General features: G+C 35.1%; 1 protein-coding gene across 2 annotated transcripts; it reads left to right on the top strand.

The window, feature by feature from the left end:
• Window positions 1-170: 170 nt before the first annotated feature.
• On the top strand, window positions 171-27,782 carry HIKESHI (heat shock protein nuclear import factor hikeshi). 2 transcript variants are annotated; one of them, XM_060018139.1, is made up of 5 exons: window positions 171-398; window positions 2,570-2,807; window positions 20,793-20,944; window positions 26,653-26,771; window positions 27,703-27,782. In XM_060018139.1, exons 1-5 carry the CDS (start codon window positions 369-371, stop codon window positions 27,755-27,757), a joined length of 594 nt encoding a protein of 197 aa, XP_059874122.1. In that variant the 5' UTR covers window positions 171-368; the 3' UTR covers window positions 27,758-27,782. The 2 variants fall into 2 exon arrangements, with proteins under 2 accessions (XP_059874122.1, XP_059874123.1); XM_060018140.1 differs by lacking the exon at window positions 171-398 and adding an exon at window positions 2,273-2,277.

Below are 27,782 nucleotides of genomic sequence, written 5' to 3'. Positions count from 1 at the left end.
AAATTTGGGATACGGACTACCAATCCCAACAGGCAAATCCTCCGCGTTCCCTTCCCGGAAACCGGCGCAGGCCCTTCTGGGACTTGTAGTTTTATACGGGATCTGGCCCGCCTTTCCCGTTTAGTAAGGGCGGTGCGGTGTGAGCCCCGGAAGTACTCGTCGCCTGAGAGGCGTTGTGGTTAGGAAGGCGAGGTTAGAGGTCGCGGGTGCCGAAAGCGTTCCTGCCGCTGGCCTATTCGCTATGTAGCGGAGGGGTAGGCACCCTCCGCCACGTTCTGGAAGGTTCTTGGGCTCGACTAGGGCAGTAGACCCAGGATTTCTAGTCCCCGGCTTCGGGTCCTTGCCGGCTGAGCGGAGCCGCCGCCGCCATGTTTGGCTGCTTGGTGGCGGGGAGGCTGGTGAGGATGGGGCCGGGTGGTCTCAGGGAGGGGGCAGGACGCCGAGGGCGAGGCCCCGGGAAGGGGAGGGTGCGTCGGTGCGCGGGATGCGGGGAAGCCCCCTCACGTCTAGTTGACTGCTGAGAGTGTGAGGGTGGGCAGTGGGACGCTGGGATGTTCGCTCTCCTTTCCCCACAGCTCTTTTCAGAGTTGCAGTCACACCATTAGCTGCCGTTTATCGAGTGTGCATTATCCTAGGCAATGCACGCCTTTTGTCTGTTCCTAGTCATCTCAGCCATCTATGTAGCGCTTATTTGGCACTGCAAACTTAACCGTAACTCGTGAGATGGTGGTTCTCATTCTCATTTTGCATTTGAGGAACTAAAGCTCATTTGGCAGTATAAATACTCTCCAGAGCTCATAAAGTGAGTTCGAGGTAAATGTGTTTGAATCTAGTCTGTAGCGTCCTGTTTGTCGAAGATGAAGGTACTCGGGCAAAGTATAACTGCTGGGTCCTTTTGGAAGGGCCGTAATAAAAATATGCTTAACGTAATTGGAAATGGGCTGATAGAAACGCCTGAAACTTAAAGCGTGAGCGATATCTGTGATGACCCCAGAAGGAGCGTGAGCAGTGAATTTCCTTATTGGTAAAAAGAGATAACCTTCCTTGATGAATTGTTAGGTAAATGAGTTAAGTACCTGGGATTGTTCCGGAAGAATCTGGAGGGTGAATCTTGCTTGCCTCCGTAGAAGCCACTCAGAAATCCATTTCAGACCTGATTCCTTTCACCTAGAATTCTTTCTCTTTATTTTTTTCTCCCTGCTTTATTAAATGTTGCAGCCCCTTTGTTGAATTTTTTCATCAATTTTTGATAATGTAGTGTGTACACAGTTCTAAGGAACCACAGAGATAAATTGGAGATGGCTATCCTCAGAAGATTTATTGTCTGTCCCTTGAATGACTGGGAGGCCCGTTTTGGTGATGGTGGTGATTGATAATACTGGTGGGATAACTTTGTATTGCTTCTGCTCCGGATAGGAAGAATGGAAAGGACCAGCCTGGGATTGAGTGTGGGACGAATTTCGTTAACGAATAACATTTAAAATGTGTGTGTTTTTCTAAAGAATAGAAAGGCGCTATGGAATCCGTGTTGTCTACTAATTTGGAAGGAATTTAGTTATAGCAGTGCCTGTGTCTATTTACCTAACACCTAACCTACATAATGGATATACAGTAGGGGTTCCTTCATGACAAGATTTTCTTTGACGGTGTTTGATTTTTTAATTCTGGAGTATTTGAACATGGTAATCAAAATGAAGGGCAAATAGACCTAGCGATGCCTCAACGTTTAACTACATTATTCTTTGACTAGAAAAATTCACCAAATCTAAAGTTATGGACTCAGTAAAAGATGTACCCTTTTTCCTGAGGTCGAGGATTAGAGTGTCATAATACAGATTAACAGAATGTCTGGTGCCTTTGATAGAGTTGACATTTAAGAAATATTTATTTTACCTGATGATTATTTCAAGACTTGTAGATACCATGGTTTTATGTGCCTTTTAAGATTATGCATGCCAAAAACTGGTAAAATTGAATTTAATACTGATAGGCATTTTGGTTTATATTTATGTTCTTTCTTCCTTTGTTTTATTCTCTGTATTTAAACTGGAGGGTTTAATAATTTGGGGGTTACAAATAGTTTTCAGTGAGTAGGCAAAATGACAAATAATGAATCTGCAAATAATGAGGATTGACTGTAATAACTTCTGAATTGCTTACCCATTTTAATTACCCGAGGTTCTTTACCTTCAAACTAGAAGATAAAGCTTTGGTGGCATGGTGTTTTGAACAACCTTTCATTTTTATAACATTCTGAAGCTGTAGTGATTTATTTATGTAAGTAAAATCCTTTCAGGGCACCTCTGAAATAATTTAGTTATGTTTTTGAAAGATTACATTCATTAAGTCATTTTAAGGCTAAATGTATATTTTTAGATTTTTCTATTAAAATAAGCACTCTTTTTGGTGTATTTGGTAATTCCATAATTAGAGTATCAGATTGATCCAATGTTATACTTGATATAATGACTATAATTGACTATATTTGGTAACAGAGCTTACAGCAATACTAAAAGGGCTATAGAAACTTATCAAACTATTTCACTAAGGCGAGTTTCTTATATTCTAGGTGCAAACAGCTGCACAGCAAGTGGCAGAGGATAAGTTTGTTTTTGACTTGCCTGATTATGAAAATATCAACCATGTTGTGGTTTTTATGCTGGGAACAGTCCCATTTCCTGAGGGAATGGGAGGATCTGTCTACTTTTCCTATCCTGATTCAAATGGAATGCCAGTTTGGCAACTCCTAGGATTTGTCACAAATGGGAAACCAAGTGCCATCTTCAAAATTTCAGGTCTTAAATCTGGTAAGAATAATATATTAAAACAGTTTCATAATTAAACTTTTTTCTTAAATAGCATAACACAGAATGTGGCTTTTTTTACTTTTCATTATATTTTTCTGATTGCTGAAGTAATATGTAACATTATTTAAAAAAAAAAAAAAATCAGGGACTTCCCTGGCAGTCCAGTAGTTAAGACTCCATGCTTCCACTGCAGAGGGCACAGGTTCCATCCCTGGTCAGGGAACTAAGATCCTGCATGCTGTGAGCATGGCACGGCCGGAAAAAAAACAATCAGATGGTACTGACACATTTGAAAAATGGTAAGTGAAGAGACCTTACACTTACACTCCCATCCATCCTCTGCCTCTGGAGAGAACCACTCACTGTGGTTTTCTTTGTATGCTATATACCTTTGTAAAGGGATTTTTCTGAATTAGTGGGTGTTTTAATAAAAATGAGAGGAATCTTCTCATAATTTGTAATATGCACATCAGTGTTTAAATAAACAGATAAACCAAGGAGACTTGTATAGGAAATACAGTGAGAGTCCTTTTTTTCTACGAAGATCTTTTGAGCTCTTAGATTTGATTACCCCTTCAGTGTTCTTCTGTTGGTTGTATTGACATTGCAGGTGTTAGATCTTACAGGGACAATCCTTGCTTTGATGCTTGAAGTATTTTGTTTAGAAATTGAGAATGATACTAGGTAGCATTTACTCCCATTGAATATCTGGTTCCTTTGAAAGTCTAGATAAAAACAGACATGAAAAGTCTTAGATTATAAATATGTGTTCTCCTGGAAATAGTCTGTAAAGTCCAAGGCAAAGTTATATTTAGGTAACATGTTTATATATTTAACAAACATTTTGGTATCTACTATAATGATTAAGTTCTTGCCTGAGATCACTCATATTCTTACAAAGGAAGATAGTTCTATGGACCAGTATTTAGAAGGGTGAAAAGTAATTGCGGATGTTTGTACAAAGTGCTGAGAGAGAATAGGTAAGGGACGATTAACTCTTAAGTAGGTTGGGGAAAATTTCTGGGAGATGATATTGGACCTTTTGAGAAGGTAAGTAGGAGTTTGTCAGGCCTGTGAGAGGCCTATTGGGCATCCTTTTCTAGGTAGAGGTAATATGGGTCTAATGATGAAAGTTTGAAATCGTGATATGCTCAGAACGGCACAAGGTATGGTGTATAGGATAGGCAGGCACGGATCATGAAAAGCTGAAAAGCTTATGTATCACACTGACTCATTTGAATTTAATAAGCTAACAATTTTTAACATGCTTAGATCACAGACCTATTTGATAGTGTCATAAAAAGTATGTGTAATATAGTATAAACATAATGTAAATACTAAAAAATTTGCATGTACTCTGAAGCCCATCCATGTGTCCCTCCCCATAAAGAACTGTCCCTGTATGTGTAGAGGAGCCAGTGAACAATTTCAAGTAAGGGAATGATATGATCAAATTTAATTTTTATCCTGAGGACTGTGAAGAATGAACTGGAGCAGTTCTGGCCAGATGATGAACTGTTAGCTGCTGTTATTTATGTAGTTGGAATTCTACAAGAAGAAATGGGAAAGAGTAATATTTAAAGCTAAAAATTGTTGAGATTGATGATAAATACTAATCTCTAGATTTAAGAACCAGGACAGATTCTTACAGTCCTTCTCAGTGGGGGTTCACTGAGATAATTATCCCTAATCCCTAAGGCAGTGGTTCTTAAAGCATGAGTCCCTGACCAGCAGCATCAGCATTAACTGGAAACTTGTTAGAAATGCAAATTTGTTGTAGGACCCCAGACCTACTGAATCAAAAAACTTGGATGGAATCCAAGCATTTAAATAGGTTCCCTAGGTGTTTTTGTTGCCTTCTGAAGTTTGAGAATCATTGTCCTAGGGCATCCACCGTATGTGGATACTTGTACATATAGCATGGTATTAGTTCTGAATAGTCTTTGGGAGAATTAAGAAAATAGTCATTATCAAATCACTTTTTCTCTTTTCTGTAGCTGCGCCTAAATAGAAAAAATAAGTAGAAGAAAAATGTGGACAACTCAATACACTTTAGTGAAGTTAAATATATAGAGAAAGTAATAAAGACACCAGAGAGAGAAAACAAGTCATTAATAACTGAACAGCAATGAGTCAGTTTAGCATATTTATCAACAGCATGAATAGAGGTCAAAAGTCAATAGATGAGTATCTTCAAAGTGCCAAGGAAAAATAAAATAACACTCAAAGCTATCATTGTAAAGTGAAGGAGAAATAAATGTTTTCATGTGGAGATGTAGAGTTTACTACTAATAGACCATTACTGAAAGAACTACTGAAGGTAGTTGTACTTTAATAGGAAGGAACTGAATCCCTGAATGTAGAAGGGTATGCCAGACTCAAAGTTAGCAAAGAAATTGGTAAACAAATATACAAATCAGGACAACCTGATTACATAAAACAATACAATAAATAAATGCACAAGAATTAAATACTGTACTGGAAAACAGTGCATATGACAGGAGGAGTAGTGATCTGAGTAAGCTTTCTGAGGTCCTGTGGTTTAGAAAGAGTAATAAAATTGATTCTACTTTCAAGTAATCCTGTTAAAATTTTAAGGAAAACTTAAAAAAAAAGAAAGAAAAAGACGGAAAAATACATGGTATGTGAAAAACAAAGTGAGATGGTAGAAATAATTTCACATATATCAGTTATCAAAATAAATCTAAACCTACTAAACTTAACAGAGAAAGCATGGAGACTCCAGGATGGGATTTTTTTAATTTAAGGCAGCAAACTAATAATTATAGTGATGTTTATCAGTAACATGTCTAACACAAGGAACCTCCCAAAAAGCTGTCATAGGTGTGTTTTAGAAAAATGGGACTAAGGCAAAAGCATTATCAAGGATTAAGAGGTTCATTCCCTAGGAATGAAATAATTCACTAGGAAGACTTAAATATTTCTCGGAAAAAGTGAATGTCATGAATTTGTGTGTATATAAAACATAACTTCAAATATATAAAAAAATTGACTTTACAATGATAAGTGGACAACCTTACAATCAATATTTTTTTTTTTTGCGATACGCGGGCCTCTCACTGTTGTGGCCTCTCCCGTTGCGGAGCACAGGCTCCGGACGCGCAGGCTCAGCAGCCATGGCTCACGGGCCTAGCCGCTCCGCGGCATGTGGGATCTTCCCAGACCGGGGCACGAACCTGTGTCCCCTGCATCGGCAGGTGGACTCTCAACCACTGCGCCACCAGGAAAGCCCTCTATGTATTCTTGATACAAGTTATTTATAAGATATGTGATTTGACATGTTTTTCTAGTTTTTGGATTGTCTTTTCTCTTTATGGTGTCTTTTATAGAGCATATGTTTTTGTGTGTTTTTTTGTTTTGTTTTTCTGCAGACATCTTGTTTATTGATTTGTTCCCTTGCATCTTTTTAAAAATTATTTTATTGAAGTATAGTTGATTTACTTAGAGCATGTTTTTAATTTCAGTGAAGTTCAGTTTTTCAGTTTGTTCTTCTCTGGATTGTGCTTTTAGTGTTCTGTCTAAGAAATCTTTGCCTAACCCAAGGTTACAAAAGTGTTCTCCTAGATGGTTTTAGTTTTAGATTTTACATTTGTATCTGGGATCGAATTTGAATGAATTTTCGTATTTAGTGCGAGGTATGGATTGAAGTTCGAATTTTTTTTTTTTTGCAAGTGGATATCAAACTGTTCCAATACCATTTGTTGAAAAGAGAAAGTAATGTATAGATGTTTATATGAATATATATTGATTTAAAAATGAAAGAGAAATGGAAATAGATACTGTTATACAGTTTTTTAATCAAATTACTAGTTGGAAAGCATGCTAGAAAATTAAATGGATACTGGTAGATATTAATAGTCATAAGCGATATAGGCAGAGGAGCAACTAACTTGGGACAAGAGAGAGAGATTTTTGGTTTGGGTGTGAGGAACCTTTGGAACATGATAGCGATGCCTTAAACATAAAGTGGTGGGTTTTGTTTGTATAGCAATAGGCTAGTAGCCAGCCAACTATTAACCTTTGCATAGTGGGACAGTGCAGGCTTATTTTGTACCCAGACTCATAGGCATTGATTAAGATTAATATTGGCCACCATCTAGTATACCAGGACCCACTGGTTGTTTTTGGAGACATACTAATTAAATTGTCAATTTAATTGTCCTTACCTTACCTTACCTTCTCTTCTCTTTGCTCTAGCTTTGCCAACATTTTGAGTAGGGAAAGGGGTGCAACATCTCTTTTTCATTTATGATCATCACTATATTCCGTGAAGGAGATGCCTTGGAAATAGTGAAAAGTGCTTTCTTCTGTCATTTTTGCACTGCCTTCGGCTGTCTTTTCCCTTTTCTCTGTGACACCCAAAACGTTGGGGGCAGTGGGCATAACATTCTGAGATCATAAAAACCCAGACATTTCCTTATTGTGTTATCTCATCCAATCTGGAGAAAATTCAGCAATCAAAAATGAGTTAATACAGTTGCTCTAACCAAAACTTTAACAATAATAATTACTCAGTGACATATTTTCTGTGGAGTTAGCTAAAACAGTCCAAAATCCAGTCCCAGAGTAATACTTAATCCATTATGGGAAAATGGATTTATTTCCATTATGATAAAAGTAATTCTTTTATTCTCCTGCCTTTTAAAAAATAAATTATTTCTCATCATTTTCATTATAACATGGCTTTTGATAGCTTTTATCTATGAAAACAAAATGAAATTTCAAGGCAGTATTTTTAATGAGCAAAGCACAATGCTTTATTAAAGGAAAAACAGCTTAAAATATTTAGAGACTTATTGATTATCAACATTAAACAAATGATAAAATGCTGTTAAAATGTTTTGGGTGGTTCTTTCCTAGTGTGTTTGGAAAATGCGCTTTTCGGATGTTTAAAGTATTAGAATTCTTAATTTATACAGAGAAGATTAGACTTTTTATTCATATTAGGGGATTTTGTATTATTGAAATATAAGAATAGGTGGACTTGTAATGGATTTATATTTTTGAACCTTTGAGATGCCCTTTATAAGTTTTATTACATTGAGCAAACCTAGCTAACTAGCATATCAGGGTGGAAGAGAGACTTGCTGAAGTAACTTTAGGCAGTTGTGATTGAACTGAGAATTTATTAAGTAAGAAATCTAGAAGAATTTTACGGGAGTAGGGAGGGTAGACGGTTAGTTGAAGTGAAGCAAATTTCATGTTAAACTTTGGCAGTGTTTGGTTCTCTGCTGGTTGATGAACAGATTTCTTAATTTTGCACAGAAAGGTTTTGGTCAGAGAGAGAGAATTGCTCTCTTGAGAGAATTGCAGTTGGTAGGACATCTTAAAACAAGGTACTGTGAGTTTTATTTTGTTTGAGAGAAGATTCTTTGTAGCTCTTGGGTTCTGAAAAGGAGTTATACGATGAATATACTTTTCGGCTGATGATGGAACAATCTGGGGTGATGGTTGAGAATTAGGATGGGACTAAACTTGAAAATATAGAAGGGAGGGTTTGATGTTAAGAAACGAGAAGAAACTTCCCTTCTTCCTTCCTCCCTCCATGGGATCTAGAAATCCTAAAAAAAGGTAAATAAATAAAAGGCACAAGATTAGATACAGTTTGGTGGTTAGAGACTTGGGGAAGTTTAAATGAGTCTCTTGCAATTTTTATCTTTAGATGCTGTGCTTGGTGTTTAGTGCGGAAGAGACATTTAATCAAAAACTTAGTAAAAATCATGAAATACTGGCAGTATTATATAAAGAGATTCTTTGCTTTACAGAAATTGTATGCAAACTCAAATTAGCACATAAAAGGGAATATTAACAAAACTAAAATTTGTATGGAACTTATATTTTAAAAAGTGGGTAATTATATGTCTTTTGCTATATCATGATTTTTAAGTTGTCTGTTTACATTGTGAATGCTTGGGAAATATACTAGAAATTACTGTAGACATTTCCATTAAACAAGTTACAGAAGAAAAAAATACTTGCTTATGTAAAGACTTTGTTGTATATCAACTTCATTCTTAGCACATACATTTCAAATTGATGACTGCTTTCACTTAGGGTCTCCGTATCTGTGTATGAATATTAAGATCACTCCAAGACAGTATTCAAAGGAAGCAGGTTACTGAGCTGAGATAATTGAAAGTGGCTCTATAGAAGATTAGACTGGAGCATGAACCTGAAGTATGAATAGGTTTGGATGGGATGGAAGTGGGAGGATGGGAATTGCATTTGGAAATCATCAGTCATGAAAGTAGTAGTATACACTGCACCTTCAAGTGACAGTGAGGAGGAGACTTTTAAAGGTAGCTTGATAGACTTCTATTTGGGACGTGTGGGGCGAGGGGTAAGGTTTAAAGGTAAAGAGCTGTTGTGTGCTGGTTATGCTATGGGGGGTTTACTTTTTTTTCTGGTAGGCAAGTGTTTGAGCAAGAGAATGATACTTTAAAAAAATGATGTTTTAGTAAAATCATTGTCTAGGATGGGTTGGAGAATCTTGTTGAGATTAGAGCCAGAGCAGCCAATTAGGAAGATTTTATAATGTTTGAAGGATGAAGGAAAGGGTAACATTGAATATCTGCTCATGCAATGCATTGTACTAGGCTTTCATGTGTATTATATATTTAATCTTTATTATTAGCTTCTGGTTTTCAAGAGACTGGATGTCAGAGAAATTAAATATTTTGCTAGCATTTGGTGTTGTCATACAATTGATTTTTGTATATTGACTTTGTATCCTGGAGGATGAAGGAAGAGGTAACACATTGAATATCTTGCTAAACTCCCTTATTAATAGTTCTAGTTGCATCCTAGAATTTTCTGTATAGATGATCGTAACATCTATGAAAAAGACTTTCATAGATTGGAAAGACTTTCTTTCCAATTTTTTGCCAAATTTTATGTCTTTTATTTCTTTTTATTGCCTTATTGCATTGCCCAGCCCTTTGAGCATCATGTTGAATAGAAGTAGTAAGGGTGCAGTGAGGCAAGAAAAAGAAAAGAAACATAACAGTTGTTCTCTCTTCCTCTGTTTTATGAGTGTCTAAGATTGAAAATGAATTGCCCCTTTCATCAATATGAAATACCATTTATTATGGTAATGCTTCTGTCTTGAAGTCTACTTTGTCTAAAATTTATGTAGCTTCTCCAGTGTTCTTTCTCTCCAGTGACATGCTGTATTTTTCCTGTATTTTTACTTTGAGATAAATCTATGTATCTCTTGTAAACAGTGTATAGTTAGGTGCTGCCTTTTTTTTTGACCTCTGTCTCTGCCTTTTAAATGAGGTGGTTAGACCATTAATATTCAATGTTACTGACATGGTTAGGTTTAAGTTTTTATATTGGGTTTTTTTTTCCGCCTTCTTTTGGATCGAGTATTTTTAAAATCCATATTTCTTCTATTGGGTTTTTACTTTTACCTTTGCATTTTTTTTAGTGGTTCCTCTATGGATTATTATATGAATCGTTAACTTTTTACACTGTACCATGAATTAATATTAACAAAATAAACATCTGTATTTGACAACTATGAACCTGGATTTGGTCATTTTTATTGCGTGTCATCTCCACTTTTCCTTGCTATGTCAGCCCACTTAGTGAAATTCTGAATATAAATGAAAACTTTAGGGCAAAAATCACATTTTAGTAATTTATTTTGAATTAAAAATATTTATCTCCCTTCTCATCACCTTCATACTGAAGTTAAACATTGCATCTCTTAGTAGCATGTGGGAGAATCAGATATGTGTAATAGGAAGCCAAAAGATCTCTTATAAATACTCTACATTTTTTCCCCAAAGTTCAGAATTTTCACATCCTTCAGAGTTGAATAGCAGAGGCAAAAGGATTATTTGCTTGCCTTTGCTTTGTCTTAATCTCATCCAGAGAAACATTTCATGGTTTGTACTGGGAATTTTCTCAGTGGACTGCATCTTTCATTTTCTTAATGAAGTCTTTTGGGAGATAGGCTGCTTTTTTGATGTATGTCCATTTTTGATGTATGTCCATCTCATTAACACAAAAGGTATCTGTAATTAGAATTAGAAACTCATTTTCCACATAATTTTAGGATTTCTTTCTAGTTCTATGATATTAAGTATTATCAGGTCTCACAGTACTTTTTGAATTTTTTTCACAGTAATTTCGGAAAGTTTTTCTTAAAATTTCTTACCTGAGTTCTGAAGTTGATATCTAGCCTTAATAGCATTATTAAACTGTAAGATGCACAAAAAAAACTCAGCATTCATATAGTAGGTCAGCTGAGTGCTGGTGTTCACTTACAACAACTTAAACATCTGTTAAAACCTGTTATATATGAATAATGAGATGCCAGGTAATGTTAACATGAGCACACTATCTTTTAAATTAAGGTTTAAATTTTTAATTCTGAACTCGGAAGGTGGAAGCAGTTTCTTTTACCAAAAATATGTAACTGAAAGAATTTATATTATTCATATTTATACATGTTTATATGCATATGTCTGTCAAAGGTAATTATTTGTAGAGTTCATATCCTATTTGAAGGGTTTGTTTAAGCCACATCCACATATTCTTTCATACACATACTTAAGTTCAACTTAAAACCTTCCTTTTCTCTGTAGGTTAACTATTTTAAAGTGTTTCAAGATACAATGAGGAAATGGCTCAATGCCTCAGTCAGGGAGAATTCCAGTGACATCTACAGTGGAGAATTATGTGGAGAATGGGCAACGGAAGAGGCCAAGATTGGAAGAGCAGGTGGGGGAGTAGGACATTAGGTCAGATATAATAAAAACACTTATGTGGAACTTAAATACTTTTTTGTGTGTCTTTAGCACTTTAGTATGTGACTGTACTTAATAGAAGAATAAGAAATAGTTGATTAAATTACCTGTGCTATAAAGAGGGATTATATATTTATATGAATAAAATAGAGTAATGAATGCGGTAGAATTTTGTAGAATACTCTTGTTATGAGAAAAGGCTGATACTTTGTGTTTTAGGCACCTGAACTATGCACCTTATATTGGGGTTTTACCTTTTTTTTGTTTTTTATTTTTTTGGCCAGGGCCCTACTGTGAGGTAGTGTTAGTTTGGAATGAAATTCTAAAAGTATCACTTTTGATACTTAAAAAAATTTTTGCATTAGGGAATTAGAGCAACTTTATTTTGAAATAATTTTAAAATTAGAGAAAAATTACAAGAATAGTGTAAAGAATTTTTTATATTCTCCCATATTCATTAATTTCATTACTCTTTATCATTCTCTGGATATTTTTTTTTCCTGAAACTTTTGAGAGTAAGTTGTAGATATCATACCCCCTTACTCCTAAATACATCAGCATACATTTCCTAGAACAAGGATATTCTTTTATAATCACAGTATAATGATCAAATTCAACAAATTTAACATTAATACAATACCTTGTCTGATATACATTCTACATTAAAGTTTTGCCAGTTTTCCCAATAATGCCTTTTATAGCAGTTTCCTGCTCCCTCCATCTAGGGTCCAGTCAGTATTGTACATTGCATTTAATTGTCACACTTCTTTAGTCTTTAATCTGACACATTGCTCAGCCTTTCTTTGTCTTTCATGGCAGTGACATTAAAAATATCTATGAAAAGAAGGCTTAGCACCAAAAAGGAATTTTTAAGAAATGTTAAAATTAGAGTTTGTCATAAATCATCACTTAACTTTCTTCTTTACAGTTCTGCTCTTTTCTTTTTGGGTTTGCTGCCATATTTTAATGTCATTGCTTTGGCTTCTACACATGACATATACAGTCTCTCATTTTATCTAGCTCAGTTGCCAAGAAGAAACTTTTAAACTTATTCTAGTTTAGTTTTCATTTTAAGATTGGGTTGAGCTTGTCAAGGGGATTAGAAAGGACAAAACAACACCTCAAGATACTACTATTAGTCTGTTTGCATGCGGTGGAACTAGAGCCAGAATGGGAACCTTTTACTTCCTGATGTTTCTTGATTTCCTTTCTTGAATGGCTTATTGTGAAGTAAGTAATGAATAAAAAGCAGTTAAGAGTTCATACTACAGAATTTGGTGTAAACAGGTAGGATAATGGACGGGAATGAGCATCAACCTTGGAGTTTGCTAGACCCGTTTGAATCCCAGTGATACTCATGACTAGCTGGGTAGTCTTGACCAAGTTCTTTAAGCCTTAGAAGAGAATCCAGGTAAAACGGGGATAATAATACCTACAGTGCATGTGTTTTGCGGAGCATTAGAGATAATGCAAAATGCATAATAGTGCCTGGCACGTAGTTGGTGCTCAAAGAATGGTTATTACGTTTTTATAAAATCATAGAAAGACAGCTCTGGGAGGGATCTTAAAAATCACCCGGATAATGAAATCTATTCAGAAAGGTTAAGTAATTGTTACTGACTTATTAGAGTGTAAGCTCCTTGAGAGTAGGGACTGTTTGTGTATCTTTTACCTTGTGTTCTTTAGAGTGTATAGAGCACAGTGATGGACTTTAGATACTTGGTAAATATTGATAGTTTAAATACATTTCAGACAAACAAATTCTAGACATATTACAATGTCAGGTAAGTTATTTTTGTCTGGTTTAAAGGACTTATTATTGATAGACCTTTGGAAGTCACATAGCTCTTAGAATATGCATGAGTAAAAAATGTAATTTCAGGCTTGTCAGGCTATCAATAGAAATAAAGCAGAGGTTTTAAGGATATATATATATATATATATACACATATATATGATTTTTATATTCAATACTAAGAGGATTTTCAGCAGGCATAATTAAGTTGTTTTTCTGTAGCTTTTTAGCATATGTCATGTTCAAATGCCACTTCATAGTGAATTGCTTATTTTTGGCATAACAGTTTTCTTTAGTCTTCATCCCTGCTGCTATGCACACCAAAAGTATCTTAACCAGTGGACTCACTTTTAGTTTTTTGGTTTCTTTTTGGGGGCACTTATAACTCTTAGAAAGATTGATATTTCATGAGTTTTATTCTTCTGTAGAGGTCTTCCAGAGAAAACATTTACTTATATATTTTTTAAACTCATTCTATCTTGCAGTTACCATATGGGTCCACTGGACCATTTTATAAATTTAATGTGCATTTGAGGATATTAGTGATCTTATTTTGTCTATATCTTGAAACATTTTGCTGTTTCATCCAAGGAATTATTTCATCATTTCTCATTAATTCTCAACTATGGAAGAAAAGAAAGGCTGAAACAATAAGAAAAAGGAAAAATGATGGAATTACTTGAAGCAGAGGTTGGCAAACATTTTTGTAAAGCTTAAGATAGTAAATATTCTAGGCTTTGTGTACTACATATGGCCTCTGTGACATATTCTTCTTTAAACAACCTTAAAAATGTGAAAACTATTGTATGACCTATCCTAGGTCATACAAAAACAGGTTATGGGCCAGATTTAGCATGTGCACCTTAGTTTGCTATTGCCTTATCCTATGGTTTTCATATTGCATTGCCCAAAGGATTATGTCATGTTTCAAGAAGTATAAAAGGAGACTGGAGACACCATCTTCATTGTCTGCTTTTTGCTTTCATTGGACAGAATTAGGAATTAATAATTTTTCATATTTTGTTCATGATGGCAAAGAGAAGAAAATTGACAGGGGAACAAGTTTCACAATTTTGTGTGAATCAGAAAATGAATACAGGGACTTCCCTGGTGGCACAGTGGTTAAGAATCTGCCTGCCAATTCAGGGGACACGGGTTGGAGCCCTGGTCTGGGAAGATCCCACATGCTGCGGAGGAACTAAGCCCGTGAGCCACAACTACTGAGCCTGTGCTCTAGAGCCCGCGAGCCACAACTACTGAGCCCGTGTGCCACAAGTACTGAAGCCTGCGTGCCTAGAGCCCATGCTCTGCAACAAGAGAAGCCACTGCAGTGAGAAACCTGCACACCACAACGAAGAGTAGTACCCACTCGCCGCAACTAGAGAAAGCCCGTGCGCAGCAATGAAGACCCAACACAGCCAAAAATAAATAAATAAATTTATTAAAGAAAATGAATACAGTGAGGCAGATAGCAGCATTCTAGACTCATGATGGTGGTGAAGTTGATCATATAAGCAAAATCTCAAGATTGAATCTTCAGATGATGGTCTCTTAGGTGAATTTTCTCAAATAAAAAAATGGATGATTGAACAGTATATTTCTAAGGGCCAAAAGAAAATATGGTATTCTTATCCATTTAGTCATTCAGCAAGGAGGAATTAATCACGTAGTATTTTGTGACAAAATCTTGGACATGTGGTAAAAGGATGTGTGCTGGTATTCTTTCATCTCTTACGTTTGGTCTCCAAATTTGACTGGATACAGTTTGTAAGTGGGCATTGCTGAAAGTGGGTGTGTATACAAAGGTGATGAGAAGATAATGTAGAAATGAATGAAACTAATTGGATTGATTATTCTAAATAATGTTTATAAGTCTAAAAATGACAATGTTTTGCAAATTACAGATCAAAGAGGGTGGCCATTCTTTCTTCAATAAATTATGAGCCATTAAAATTTTCAAAATTTCAAGGTTTCACGTATTGCACTTTGACAATGCAGCTGCCAGAAGAAAGACCAGAAGTGATGATAAGCTTGAATCTATTAGAGATCCACATTTATTAGTGACATTTGAGGAACAGTTGTATTCAGAGAACGTGGCCCATTTTGGCTATTTATAACTTAAAAACCAGGCAAGTGTGGGAAATCTGGAATGGATGTTTGAGTTTGCTGTACTTTAGTACTTACGAAAATTCTAATAAAGTTTTTTAATATCTCTTCATTCTTTTGAACATTTTTTGTGAAATGAAGTGTATATAGTTTTAAAAAGAGTCACACCCAGATAGTAAATGCTGATGACTGCTTTTCCTTGTATACTGACAGTAAAGCACTAGTTTCCTATAGGATTTTCTCCTCTGAGTTGTGTTAGGCTAGTGAAGAGGGATACTTTGAGAAACAACCTTAAAAGATTTGCTGCTTCTTTTACTATTGGAATGTTACTGAGAACTTTTTGTAATATATGTTTTTTTTAAAGACCAGGTCAGATGTTTTACTTTCCCTGCTGTTTTTGTTTTTTAATTTTTTGGTTATAAGACTCAGTATAACTGATCATGTTTATCTTTTTACTTTGGCTGTCAAGAATTCATATCCAAAATTAAACACTCACTGTAAGTTTGTACATTATGTTCCAATGTTTCTTTCCAATATTTTATGGTTTGCAAACAAGAACCTTTGTACTTGGAGGGTACCAATTACTGTGTCAAGCCCGTTTTGAGAATAAGATTGACTAAAGGAATGGTTTAACTGCACAGTGGATTTCTTTGAAAATATAGATTAAAGATTACTGAAGACTGAGGGTTTTTTTGTTTTTCCCATCTTAAGTTGTCTTAGTCCCAGAGAGCTTTAAAATGAAAGAGTCAGAATATTTCCTTAGCCCCAGTTTTTACAACAGATCTTAGAGAGTTTTCCTTAGGGCTTCACTTATTTGCCAAGAGCTTGTGTGTGATAAAGGATGGAGGTTAGAGATGACAGGGCTTTCTGCTTGGGCCGATCACTCTCTGGGTAGTTACAACTAAGGCAGTAGTAGGTTGTATTGAACTACTTTCCTTGATTGAGATCATTGGAGCCTGTTATACAGGCAAATAGCAGTACATTTTCTGGACTTAGCATAATTCTAGGCTTAAAACAATTAAAAGGATGGAGTAAGGAACTCCAGAAGTTCATCCCTCCATAAAAGCAACAACAGCAAAAACTCTCAGAATCAACTTTTTCAGGACTCTGGAAACTAACCAAAGGCTTGTCACAACCAGAAAAGAAAAAACACTGAATCTCTGTAAGAATGGTGAGCTTTGTGGTAGTTAATCTACCCTGCTCCCAACCCTTGTTCCTCAGCTCAGTGGTAGCCTTGAAAATAACAGACCATGTTCTTGGTACTGGTACTGATACCAGAGGGAGGAGAATGGACCTTATTCACAATTAATTGTAATTAACTTGTTCTGTGGTTCCCTGGAAGACTGATTTAAAAGGCTCACCTTTATCTCTTTTAACTTGGAACTCTTCCACTGCTAAAATGACTTTCTGCATATGTTTGTCAAAAATGTTTACAGGTAAATGTATTAGTCACTGCTGCCTGAGGCAGTGACAACAGTTGGGGCAAATAACAGACTAACCAAAAAGCTTGGAAGGAAAGGCTGGGAATAAGATACTTTGGGGAACAAGGGTTTTGAAATTCTCCTGGGGATTCCTGGGAATCTAAAAGACCACATGGGTGTCCAGGGCTGTGCACATGCTTGGGAAAGACCTAAGAAGGTTCTAAGCTCTTCCTGCTGGCTGACCTTGAAGGCATGAGTATTTTTTAAAATATATTTATTTATTTATTTATGGCTGCATTGGGTCTTTGTTGCTGTGCAGGGGCTTTCTCTAGTTGTGGCGAGCGGGGGCTACTCCTTGTAGTGGTGCGCGGGCTTCTCATTGCAGTGGCTTCTCTTTTTGCAGAGCACAGGCTCTAGGCGTGCAGCCTTCAGTAGTTGTGGCATGTGGGCTTCAGTAGTTGTGGCACACAGGCTTAGTTGCTCCGCGGCATGTGGGATCTTCCCGGACCAGGGCTCGAACCCGTGTCCCCTGCACTGGCAGGCGGATTCTTAATCACTGTACCACAAGGGAAGCCCGAAGGCGTGAGCATTGAAGGCATGTCTCAACACACAAAGCCCACCTGCAAACACTGGGAGAATTTTTTGGTTCCAGGCTTCTAAGGAAATCTCTTTCCATTCACTAGCTAACCACTAACCTAATAGAGACTTCAGTGGTCACAAATGACAAAAAATACAGACTTTATAGTATTAGTTCAGAAAAATCATTAAACAAGGAAACAGCCACAATAAACAGTATCAATAAACCCTAAGGAGAGGTGAAATATCTGATTGCTGGAGTTGCCACATTATTCAATATCCAGTTTTCAACAAAATGCTATGAAGCATGCAAGAAACAAGGCCCTTTCACAGAAGAAATGAATAGAAACTGTTCCTAAGAAGTATAGACATTGGACCTAATAGTCAAAGACTTTAAGGAAGCTGTCTCAAATATTCTTGAAGAGCTAAAGGAAATCAGGAGAATGATGTATCATCAAATAGAAGATACCAATAGAAAAAAATTTTTAAGGAAATAAGTTATGGACTGGAAAAGTACAGTAACTGAAATGAAAATTTGACTAGAGGGTTTCAGAAGCAGATTTGAGTAGGTGCAAAAAAGAATCAGTGAATTTGAAGATAGGTAAAATACCTAATTTGAAGAGCAGAAAGGAAAAAGAATGAAAAATGAACAGAGCCTTAGAGACCTGTGAGACACCATCAGGCATGCCAACATATGCATAATGGGAGTCCCAGAAGAAGAGGAGAGAAGGGGTAGAAAGAATATTTGAAGAAATAATTGCCCTAAAACTCTAAATTTGATGAAAAACATTAATCTGCACACTTAAGTAGCTCAACAAACTCAAGTAGGATAAACTTCACTCCAAGACATGATAAACTGCCAAAGACAGAGCATCTTGAAAGTGGCAGGAGAAGCAGCTCATCACATACAAGGGTCCTTACTAGATTATGGCTGATTTCTCATCAGAAACATTTAGACCAGAGGCAGTGGGATGACATATTTAAAGTACTGAAAGAAAAAAGGTCAATCAAGAATTATCTAGCCATCAGAAATGGAGAAATGAAGACATTCCCAGATAAACAGAAATTGGAATAGTGGCTAGAGGACTTACCCTATTGGAAATGCTAAAGGGAGTCCTTCAGGCTGAAATGAGAGGACCTGGGATAGTAATTCGAATTCATGTTGAGTAAAAAAGAACACAGCTAAAGGTGACTATACAGGTAATTATGAAAGCCTTAATACATACTTTGTAACTTTGCTTTTTTTCCTATCTGATATAAAAGACAATGGCATAAAACAAAAACTCTTAAGTCTGCTTATGGGCATACTAGGTATAAAGATGTAATTAGTGACAACAATATAAGGGAGAGAAGCAGTTACATAGGAGCAAAAGTTTTTGTATACTATTGAAATTAAATTGGTATTAATCCAAACTAGAGTTGTTCTATTTTAAGATGTTAATTGTAATCACCAGTGCAACCATTTAAAGATTATAATAAAAAATATATATATAATAAAGGAAATGATAAGGGAATTAAAATGGTACACTGGCAAGTATCTATTTAACATGAAATTCAGCCCTTCAATTAAAAGGTAGAGATTTTCAGAATGGATTAAAAAACATGGTACAGCTATTGATTCAAAGATATAAATTGGTTGAAAGTAAAGGATGAAAAAAATTATGCAAACCGAAACCAAAGGGTCAATCTATCAAAAAGATACAATTACAAACTTTTGTGTACCTAATAGAGCCTCATGAAGCAGAAGTAGAGTTGAAAGGAGAAATAATCAGTTCAACAATAATAGTTGGAAACTTCAATACCTTACTTTCAGCATGGACAGAACAACTAGACAGAGGATCATCAAGGAAACAGAAGACTTGAAAAACACTGTAAACCAACTAGACCTAATAGACTTATGTAGAACATTCTATGCAACAAAAGCAGAATATACATTCTTCTCAAGTGCCTATGGAACATTTCCTTGAATAGCTGTATGTTAGGCCACAAAACAAGTCTTAGTATGTTTTAAAAGATTGAAATCATGCAAAGTATCTTCTCCGACCACATTGATAGAAATTAGAAGTAACAGAAGTAAACCTGGAAAATTCACAAATATGTGGAAATTAAGTAAAACAAATAATTTCAAAATACCAAAAATATCTTAAACCAGTCATGTTTAGTGAAGTGTGTGTATTTTTAAAGCACAGAAAAATAGTTATGTTTGTATTCATATGCTTGAAAATTTAATGAGTCTTGATACTTGCAGTAAGTGTTCTAGTTATTAGGGATGTGTGTTGTCCTAGAGTTCTGTAGTATTTGTTTAGACATAGTCATATAAAAAGCAGATAAATCAAAAATCTATTCATTGTATGATTTTTTTTCTTAGACTAACTTTTCTGATTATGTCTTATGTGGATTAATAAAACTGGTCTATTTTTTCATGTATAAGTTAGCTGACACTTAGAGGCTCAGATATATCAAATATACATTTGATATGTTTTATATATTTATGATGTATTATATATTTTACTTGTAAATAAATATATTGTAAAGGCGAAAGTTACTATTTTCCGAATAAGCTGCAAATTCCTTTATTGCTTATTTGATAACATCATCAGGTGTTGAGTGGGGTGATTTATGACATTTAGTAAAATATGCCATGTCGTTATCAGTATTAATGGCAATGAAATCTCTTTCTTTAGTGGAATAATCAGAAAATATTAAAACTAATTCTAAAAATTTTTTTAAATATCCTTCCCTCAGAGTTAGCATTGAGAATCTGTTATCTAGTTTATGCTCATTTATTTTTCTCTTATTCTCTTAGTTTCCATTTCTAGCTGCAATAATTTTGTAAGTTTTAGAAAAGTAACAGCTATTTTTCTGGTGAGGAAAATTTTGGTTTTCTTAATTATTTGTTAATACGGTAAAAGCTAGGCATCCTTTTACATTTATCTGAGAAGAGACAAACTTTCATGTAACAGAACTTTTTAGTGCATATAGATCAGAGGCTCTTCACATATTTATATTTTATTATTATTATTATTATTTTTTAATTTATTTTTTGCGGTACACGGGCCTCTCACTGTTGTGGCCTCTCCCGTTGCGGAGCACAGGCTCCGGACGCACAGGCTCAGCGGCCATGGCTCACAGGCGCAGTTGCTCCGCGGCATGTGGGATCTTCCCGGACCGAAGCACGAATCCGTGTCCCCTGCATTGGCAGGTGGACTCTCAACCACTGCGCCACCAGGGAAGCCCCACATATTTATAAAGGAATTTGTGTGTATACAAGTTAAATTTAAAATATGTGGCACATGTTAATTTTTTTCAGGAGAAGGAAGCCAGCACCCTTTTGGAGCCATGAATATTGTCCGAACTCCATCTGTTGCTCAGATTGGAATTTCAGTGGAATTATTGGACAGTCTGGCTCAGCAGACTCCTGTAGGTAATGCTGCTGTGTCTTCAGTTGACTCATTTACACAGGTAATGGAATGTACATTTCATTATTTTCTAAAATAATTTAAAAATCACATTCTGTACTTTAGAAATTAGCTTGGTGGTAGAATTCATGTAAAAATGAAGGTAAACACATATGATACAAGTTATTGGCTTCCATGAATATTTTCAGTTTGTCTTCGTCTCTATAGGTATTTTAAAATTTATAAATGCTTTAGTGAGACTTAAGTTTTTATAGTGATAAAATAGCTCAAAGTGATTTTTTAAAATGGGTTTAAATATTAACTTTTCTTCTTTTCCTCCCACAATTAGTATGCTAGGCTGTGAGTATACAGTTGTAAACCTGATGAGCAAGATCCTTGTCCTCGTGGAGCTTAAAGTGACACAATTCCATAAGGGTTGACTTTTAACCTGTCTGGCAGAGGCCTGAAGGGGAGAATGATCTAGGCAGAGTTATAGCTATTACAAAGGCCCTGTTATGTTTGAAGAATAAAGTGAAACTTTGTGTCTGGGGTAGAGTGAACGAGGGTGAGAGATGGGAGATGAGGTTGGAGATTATGGGGGAGGTGGCTGCAGGATAAATCATATGCGACCTCATTGGCTTTTGTAAAGACTTTGGCTTATATTCTGTTTGGAAGAGAAAACATAAGAGAGTTTTGAGCAGGAGAGTAATATGATCTAACTTACATTTTTAAAGGATCACTTTTGCATCTTTGGAGAGAAATTGTAGTGAGGCAGAGAGGGAAGGAGGAAGATCAGTTAGGAGGCTCTTGTGAAAATCTAGGTGAGAGATTTTAATGACTTGAACCAGGAAGTATGGGGAAGTAGAAATGGAGGTGATGAAAAGTAGTTGATTTCTGGAGATAATTTGAAGATGGGGCCAATGGTGTTTCATGGTGTGGATCACATGTGAGGTCTGAGATACAGACATCAACTATGGCTCTAAGGGTGTTGGATCCAGGAACAAGAACACAGGAATATTGTGAAAAGAACAAGTATGGGCTGGGAGTGGAATCAGGAGTTGAATTTTGATTGTACTATGTTTGGGATGCCTGTTAGATATCCAGCTGGAGAAGACAAGCTTAGAGTTCAAGAGAAGTAAAAATTTGGGAGTCATCAGTGTAGAGGTGGTATTTAAAGTTGAGAAGGGGATGTGATCACTGAGAAGTAACTGTAAATAGAAAAATTGGCCAGTGACAGAGCTTGGGGCCATTTCAAAGTTGAGACGCTTAAAGAGATAAGGAGAAATGAAAGGAGCAGCCTGAAGTAGGAGGAGACCCAAAAAGTGCTGTTTTGGAAGCCAAGCGAAGACTGGATTTTAAGAAGGAAGAAGTGATCAGTAGTATTCACTGCTGATGGGTCAAGTAAGATGAAGGCTAAGAATTAACCATTGGATTCAGCAAGGTAAAAGTTATTAAAGATTTTGACAAGAGTTCATAGAGGTGGAAAGGATGTTTGCAGCGAGGTTGAGTGAATTGGAGAGGAGGAAATGGAAACAGTGAATATAGATGACTCTTGACGAGTGTTGTCATAAAGGACAGCAGGTGAATGGTCTGGTTGCTTGAGGGGGCTATGGGGACAAGGAATTTTTTTTCTTTCTGTTTTTAATCGGTGATATTATATCATGTTTGACAGGAATGAAGCATTAGTGAGAGAAAAATTGATGATGCAGGCGAGTGGGGAGGCTTGTGAAAGTGGTGTCCTCGAGTAGGAAATAAGACCGTATTGGGAGGTTTTCGATAGGATAATGGACAGTGTTTATAGTAATGGATATATGGGCACAGACAGACACAGGAGGTTGGTAAATGTGCTGATGAGAAGTTGTGCAAGTTCTCTCTCGATTCCTTCTCTTTGCTCAGTGAAATAGGAAGCAAGGTCATCAGCTAAGATTGAGGGGAAAAGAAGTATTGGAAATCTAAACTGAAAGGATTATTAAACAAGTCCTCTAGGAGAGGAGGAGGGTGAATGGACTAGGGAAACCTTCTGGGCTTGCTAGGAAGCACATTTTTGAGGATTGTGGCCATGAATTTAAGCGCCGACTTGTCATATGATCTCTTGAGAATGGGCCAAATTAAAGAATGGCAGAATCTGGGTGTTAAAAATTTTGTCAGTAATTAAAAAAATAAACTATACTGAAAAAAGCAAGTTGTAAAACAATACTTATAGTGTCCCATATAGATTGTATTTGAAAAATGTCTGGAAAATACATGACAAAGTGATGTTATCCCTGGGGAGGGGCAAGAAGACTTTTTACTCTATAATTATAAGTTATTTGAGCTTTTTAATGATGCATATATATTTTATTAAATGTTTTATTATGAAATATTTTAATATATAGAAAAGTGCATTCCACAAATATTTATTGTATACCTATTGTGTGCGAGGCATTTTTTAAGAACAAACAGATAAAAATAGGTAGACAAAATAAAATAATACCCATCCTTACAGAGCTCTCTTTATAGTGGGGTATATTTGAAGACTTCCATGTGTCTTCCACCTAGATTTAACTGTTACATTTTGCTATATTTGCTACTAATTAAAAAATTATATAAAGTGTTACAGATACAGCCCACTGCTCTCTGCTTCTCTTCTTCCCTTTCCTCTCCAGGTAGCTACTCTTCTAACTTTATATATCTTTCCTATCTGTATTTCAGTACGTAAAAAAATCTTCCATATTTGTTCACAAAACATGTATAGTACTATTTGTATATGTGTTTTTAAACGTGTTTCTAATTTATGCTCTTAGTTATTCTTACTTCACTTTAGTTTTTATCAGTAGTACATGGTTTAGAAAGTCAAATAGTTTTACATGTAAAACAGCTGTCCTCTATTATACCTTTTATATTCTGCTTTATTCTGCCTCTCAGCAGCAGTCACTTTCAACCTCCCCCTCATTTTTTTTCCCTCCTTCTTCTTGTATTTATTTCCATGTGTCAGAAGAAACTTGATTAATCTTTCTTTATTAATTTATTTATTATAGGTATTTTCCATTGACTTACTGATACATAACATGATTTAGCTCTCTTAATCCGCTGTTCTCCAAAATACACAGATATCTTTTCTCCCCACCTTTCCAATATAGATTTTCATTAAGTTAGTATTCAAAGTTTTCAGTATTATGACCTGGTAAATGTTTTTCAAAACTGAGCCATGTGTAGTGCTATGATTATATTTCTTGTTTTGTATAACTTTTCATTTATCCTGGTTAATAAATTTCTCATTTTTTTCCTTTGCATGGATTTCTGTATTTCCATTTCTAATAATTTATGCCCAAACTCTGCCAATTGTAAATTCCCATTCAATATATTTAAATATAGCAATTTAAAATTTGTCTTGGAAACATTTCTCTTGGAACTCTCTTTTTTGTTCCACTGTGGACTGATTATTCTCTGGGTCTGTTGCATAGCTGTTGTTAAGGTATTGTTTTCTTTCACCATTACTCCAGAAATTCCTTTTATTTCTCTTCTGTGTTGAATCCCTTTTTTTCTGGTTCTTCTATTTTTACTTCTTGTTATTTACCCTTTCATATGTTTTTAAAATGGATATAAATGTTTGTATCATACTGCACAAACTTCTACAACTTACTGTTGTTCACTCAGCATTATTTTTAAAGATTTATCTGTGTTGATACATGGAATCGATTTAGTTTGTTTTAATTGTCATATGTCATATGTACGAATGAGCCGCAGTTTGTTTTTCCTTTCCAATGGTAGATGTTTTTATACATTCTTAGTAATATTTGTCAGACCTTAAATTTTTGCCAAACTTGATAGGTGAAATTAGAATATTACTATTGTTTTGGGGGTTTTTTTTGGACTGTTGGTGAAGTTGAGCATCGTTTCAGATTTTTGGCCTGCATTTGTATTTTCTTTTATAGGAATTGACTGTTTATATAATTTCCCCCAATTTTCTGTTGTATTATTTTTGGCACTTTTTAATTTTAGCTTTTTGGGAAAAGGCCTTTATGTGTTCTGGATAATAATCCTTTGTTGTATATGTTGTAAATTTTTTCTCCTACCATGTCTTTTAGTATTGTTTATGGTATCTTTTGCATACAGACATATTTTTCTGTATACAAATTTTATCAGTTGTTTCCTTTATGATTTGTGGGTTTTTTGTATTTGAGAAATTCTTCCCTATGCCTATATGTAAAGATGTTATGTTCTCTTATAGTTCTTAAGGCTTTTAATGTTTTACTTTTTGAATTGTGTTTGTATGTGGTATGGGAAGGGATCTAAACTCATTTTCCCCCCTATGGAAAACTAGTTGTTCTAGTCCCATTAAATGAATAGTTAGTCCACATTTTTTTTTATTCTGAATAATAGCATCTTTGTTATATATCATGTGTCACATATGCTTAGGTTTGTTCCTGGGCTCTCTCTTTTATTCCAGTTAGTTTATTTGCCTGTCCCTTTGCCAGGAAAAATCTTAATATCTGGAAGGCCAAGTCCCTCCTCCTAGTCATCAAAATAGGCTTAGGTATTTTTCATAATAATTTTAGTATCAGCTTGTCAAGTGCCATGAAAAATCTTGTTGGAATTTAGTTGAAAATTACATTGGATATATAGGTTTAATGTGCCTTTATCACATTAAGTATTCCCATCCGTGAACATATTGTATCTTTCCACTCGACATGGTATATAAGTCCTTTCATTTGTTTTCTTTCTTATCTCTCAAGACAGTCTTAAAATATTTTCCACAAAAGTCTTACTATTAGCTTGTCTTAGCATTTCCCCTAGGTATCTTACAGACTTTGTTTCTGTCATGAATTGGATCTTCTTAAAGTTACATTTAAAAATTTTTCTTGCTTGTATGGAGGGTTGCTGTTGATTTTTTTTCTCCTGGTACTGATCTTTTAGTTAGTGATCTTATTGGTTCAACTCTGATATTGGTTCAAGTACCCTGACAGTAGAGTCTCTTGGACTAAACTACCTCGATATTATTAAATAAACCAAAACCCTAATAAGATGTTTCTTCCATGTAGAAAAGAGACAGCAAGAACCTTCATGGCTAGTTTTATGTTTTGGAAAAAGTGATGTTGGGAAGATTATTTTTGAGTGAATAAAAGGTAGTATTATTGTTAGTAGTTCATTAATTTTGGGGTTTAGTGCTTAAACCCATTTGATTCTCAAGAAATGTGAATCAGTTTACTTCTTGCTTCGACAAAGGAGTCTTGGAGGATGTTAGTGGATTTGCTCATTTGAGGGGCAGTGAGAATGAACAGACCAGGAAATAGAAATGAAATAGTGTTACCTTTCTCTTCTTTGTAATTGATGGTGAGTAACCAGTTGTTCCTTTTTTATACTTAAGTTTTTATCTTTCTGGTAAGAAAAAGACTTCTTGGATATGGTTACTATTTTATATGAGAAAATAGGTTGATTTGATGAGGGTGGTATTTGAGGAGAGGGGCATCTCCAAAGGTGGAGATAAAAGAAGATATTTTGAATGAAAAAACATTTTTTCTTTTTTTTTTCCCAAAATGAATATGTTATAAACTTTAAAATATTTGATAATCATAGAAATTATTTGAGATATAAAGAAAGTACTAAAGGCAGATTGTTATGATTTTGTGGCATAATGTCATTTTATGACTTGCCTTAATGTTCAGCATTAGATTGTCTCAGAACTCACAGTCCTTAAACCAAGTTAATATGACAACATTTTTAATTAAAAATATTAAGGTCTAAATGGAGTATTTAGTATAATCCATTAATCTATTTATTATTAACTTTTAGTTCACACAAAAGATGTTAGACAACTTCTACAATTTTGCTTCATCATTTGCTGTCTCTCAGGCCCAGATGACACCAAGTCCATCTGAAATGTTCATTCCGGCAAATGTGGTTCTGAAATGGTATGGGGCATTTTGTAGCTCTCATATTAAGGCTTCTAGTAACCTACAAAAAATGTGTGTTTTTTGCTTGTGAATGTATTTCTTCTTTGACATTTAAACATATTCTTTTATTGTGGACATCAGAATACATTAACATTTGCATGCAATTAAATATGTATTTTAGAGTTCACATTAGGAATAATTTTTACCCCAAATAATATTTTGTTATATAGTAGCCATTTTGGCTTTATAAAGACAGGAAAATAAAATTGCTTATGTTTTAGGGACCACAATTAAGGTCTGTACATTTTTTTATATTTTGAATTGTAAGTACTGTATATGAGGCTTGAAATATCAATGAACTTTTTTTTCATAAGTAGAAAGTCTTGATCTAAAATAAACATGTATGAAACATCAGAGTGGTTTATACTGCACCCTGTACATGAATCTATTTCTTCAGCTTTTCTATGTTTCTGTTTTATAGATATTTCTTTTCACTTTGAATATCCCAGTGTTGGGGAGATACATAAGGAGAGTTTGCTGAGAAGTGGTAGCATGGTATAGCATGGATTGTACTAGAATGTATTAGGTTTGAGCTTTGTAATAATGTAGCTATGTGACCTTGAGCAAATTATTCTCATCTATGAAATGAGGGAGAAGGAGTTAGATTTCATTTTTTCTTAGGTCCCTTCTAGCTCTCAGATTTGCAAAAGATAAAAAAATTAATAAAATTTATTATGATTTGTGCTTTCTGATACAGCCAGTTAAATCACTATGCTTGCTGTCTTTTATAAATTAATAATTAAACTCCCAGATTAACTTTTAACTTTCTAAGTTTTTAATCTTAGCATTTTAGAAATGACATGTAAAGTTATTTGCTTTTTGATGAGTCATTTGTCACATTATGAAAGATTCTAATTAAATTTCTTATAAATATGTTTTTCTTTTGTAGGTATGAAAACTTTCAAAGACGACTAGCACAGAACCCTCTCTTTTGGAAAACATAATTTGAATAAAATAATTTTTAATGGA

This window comes from Delphinus delphis, chromosome 8, assembly GCF_949987515.2.
Source record: "Delphinus delphis chromosome 8, mDelDel1.2, whole genome shotgun sequence".
NCBI classification, from domain to species: Eukaryota; Metazoa; Chordata; class Mammalia; order Artiodactyla; family Delphinidae; genus Delphinus; species Delphinus delphis.
The sequence above is the reverse complement of the archived record's forward strand: the minus strand, read 5'-3'. Positions and strand labels throughout refer to the sequence as shown.

What these genes read in the sequence shown, in the direction of transcription:
- HIKESHI (XM_060018139.1), top strand. Translation starts at nt 369, where the DNA reads ATGTTTGGCTGCTTGGTGGCGGGGAGGCTG. An exon ending in AATTTCAGGTCTTAAATCTG is followed by an intron (nt 2,808 to 20,792) that starts GTAAGAATAATA and finishes AATTTTTTTCAG; the next exon opens with GAGAAGGAAGCCAGCACCCT. An exon ending in CAGTTGACTCATTTACACAG is followed by an intron (nt 20,945 to 26,652) that starts GTAATGGAATGT and finishes ATTAACTTTTAG; the next exon opens with TTCACACAAAAGATGTTAGA.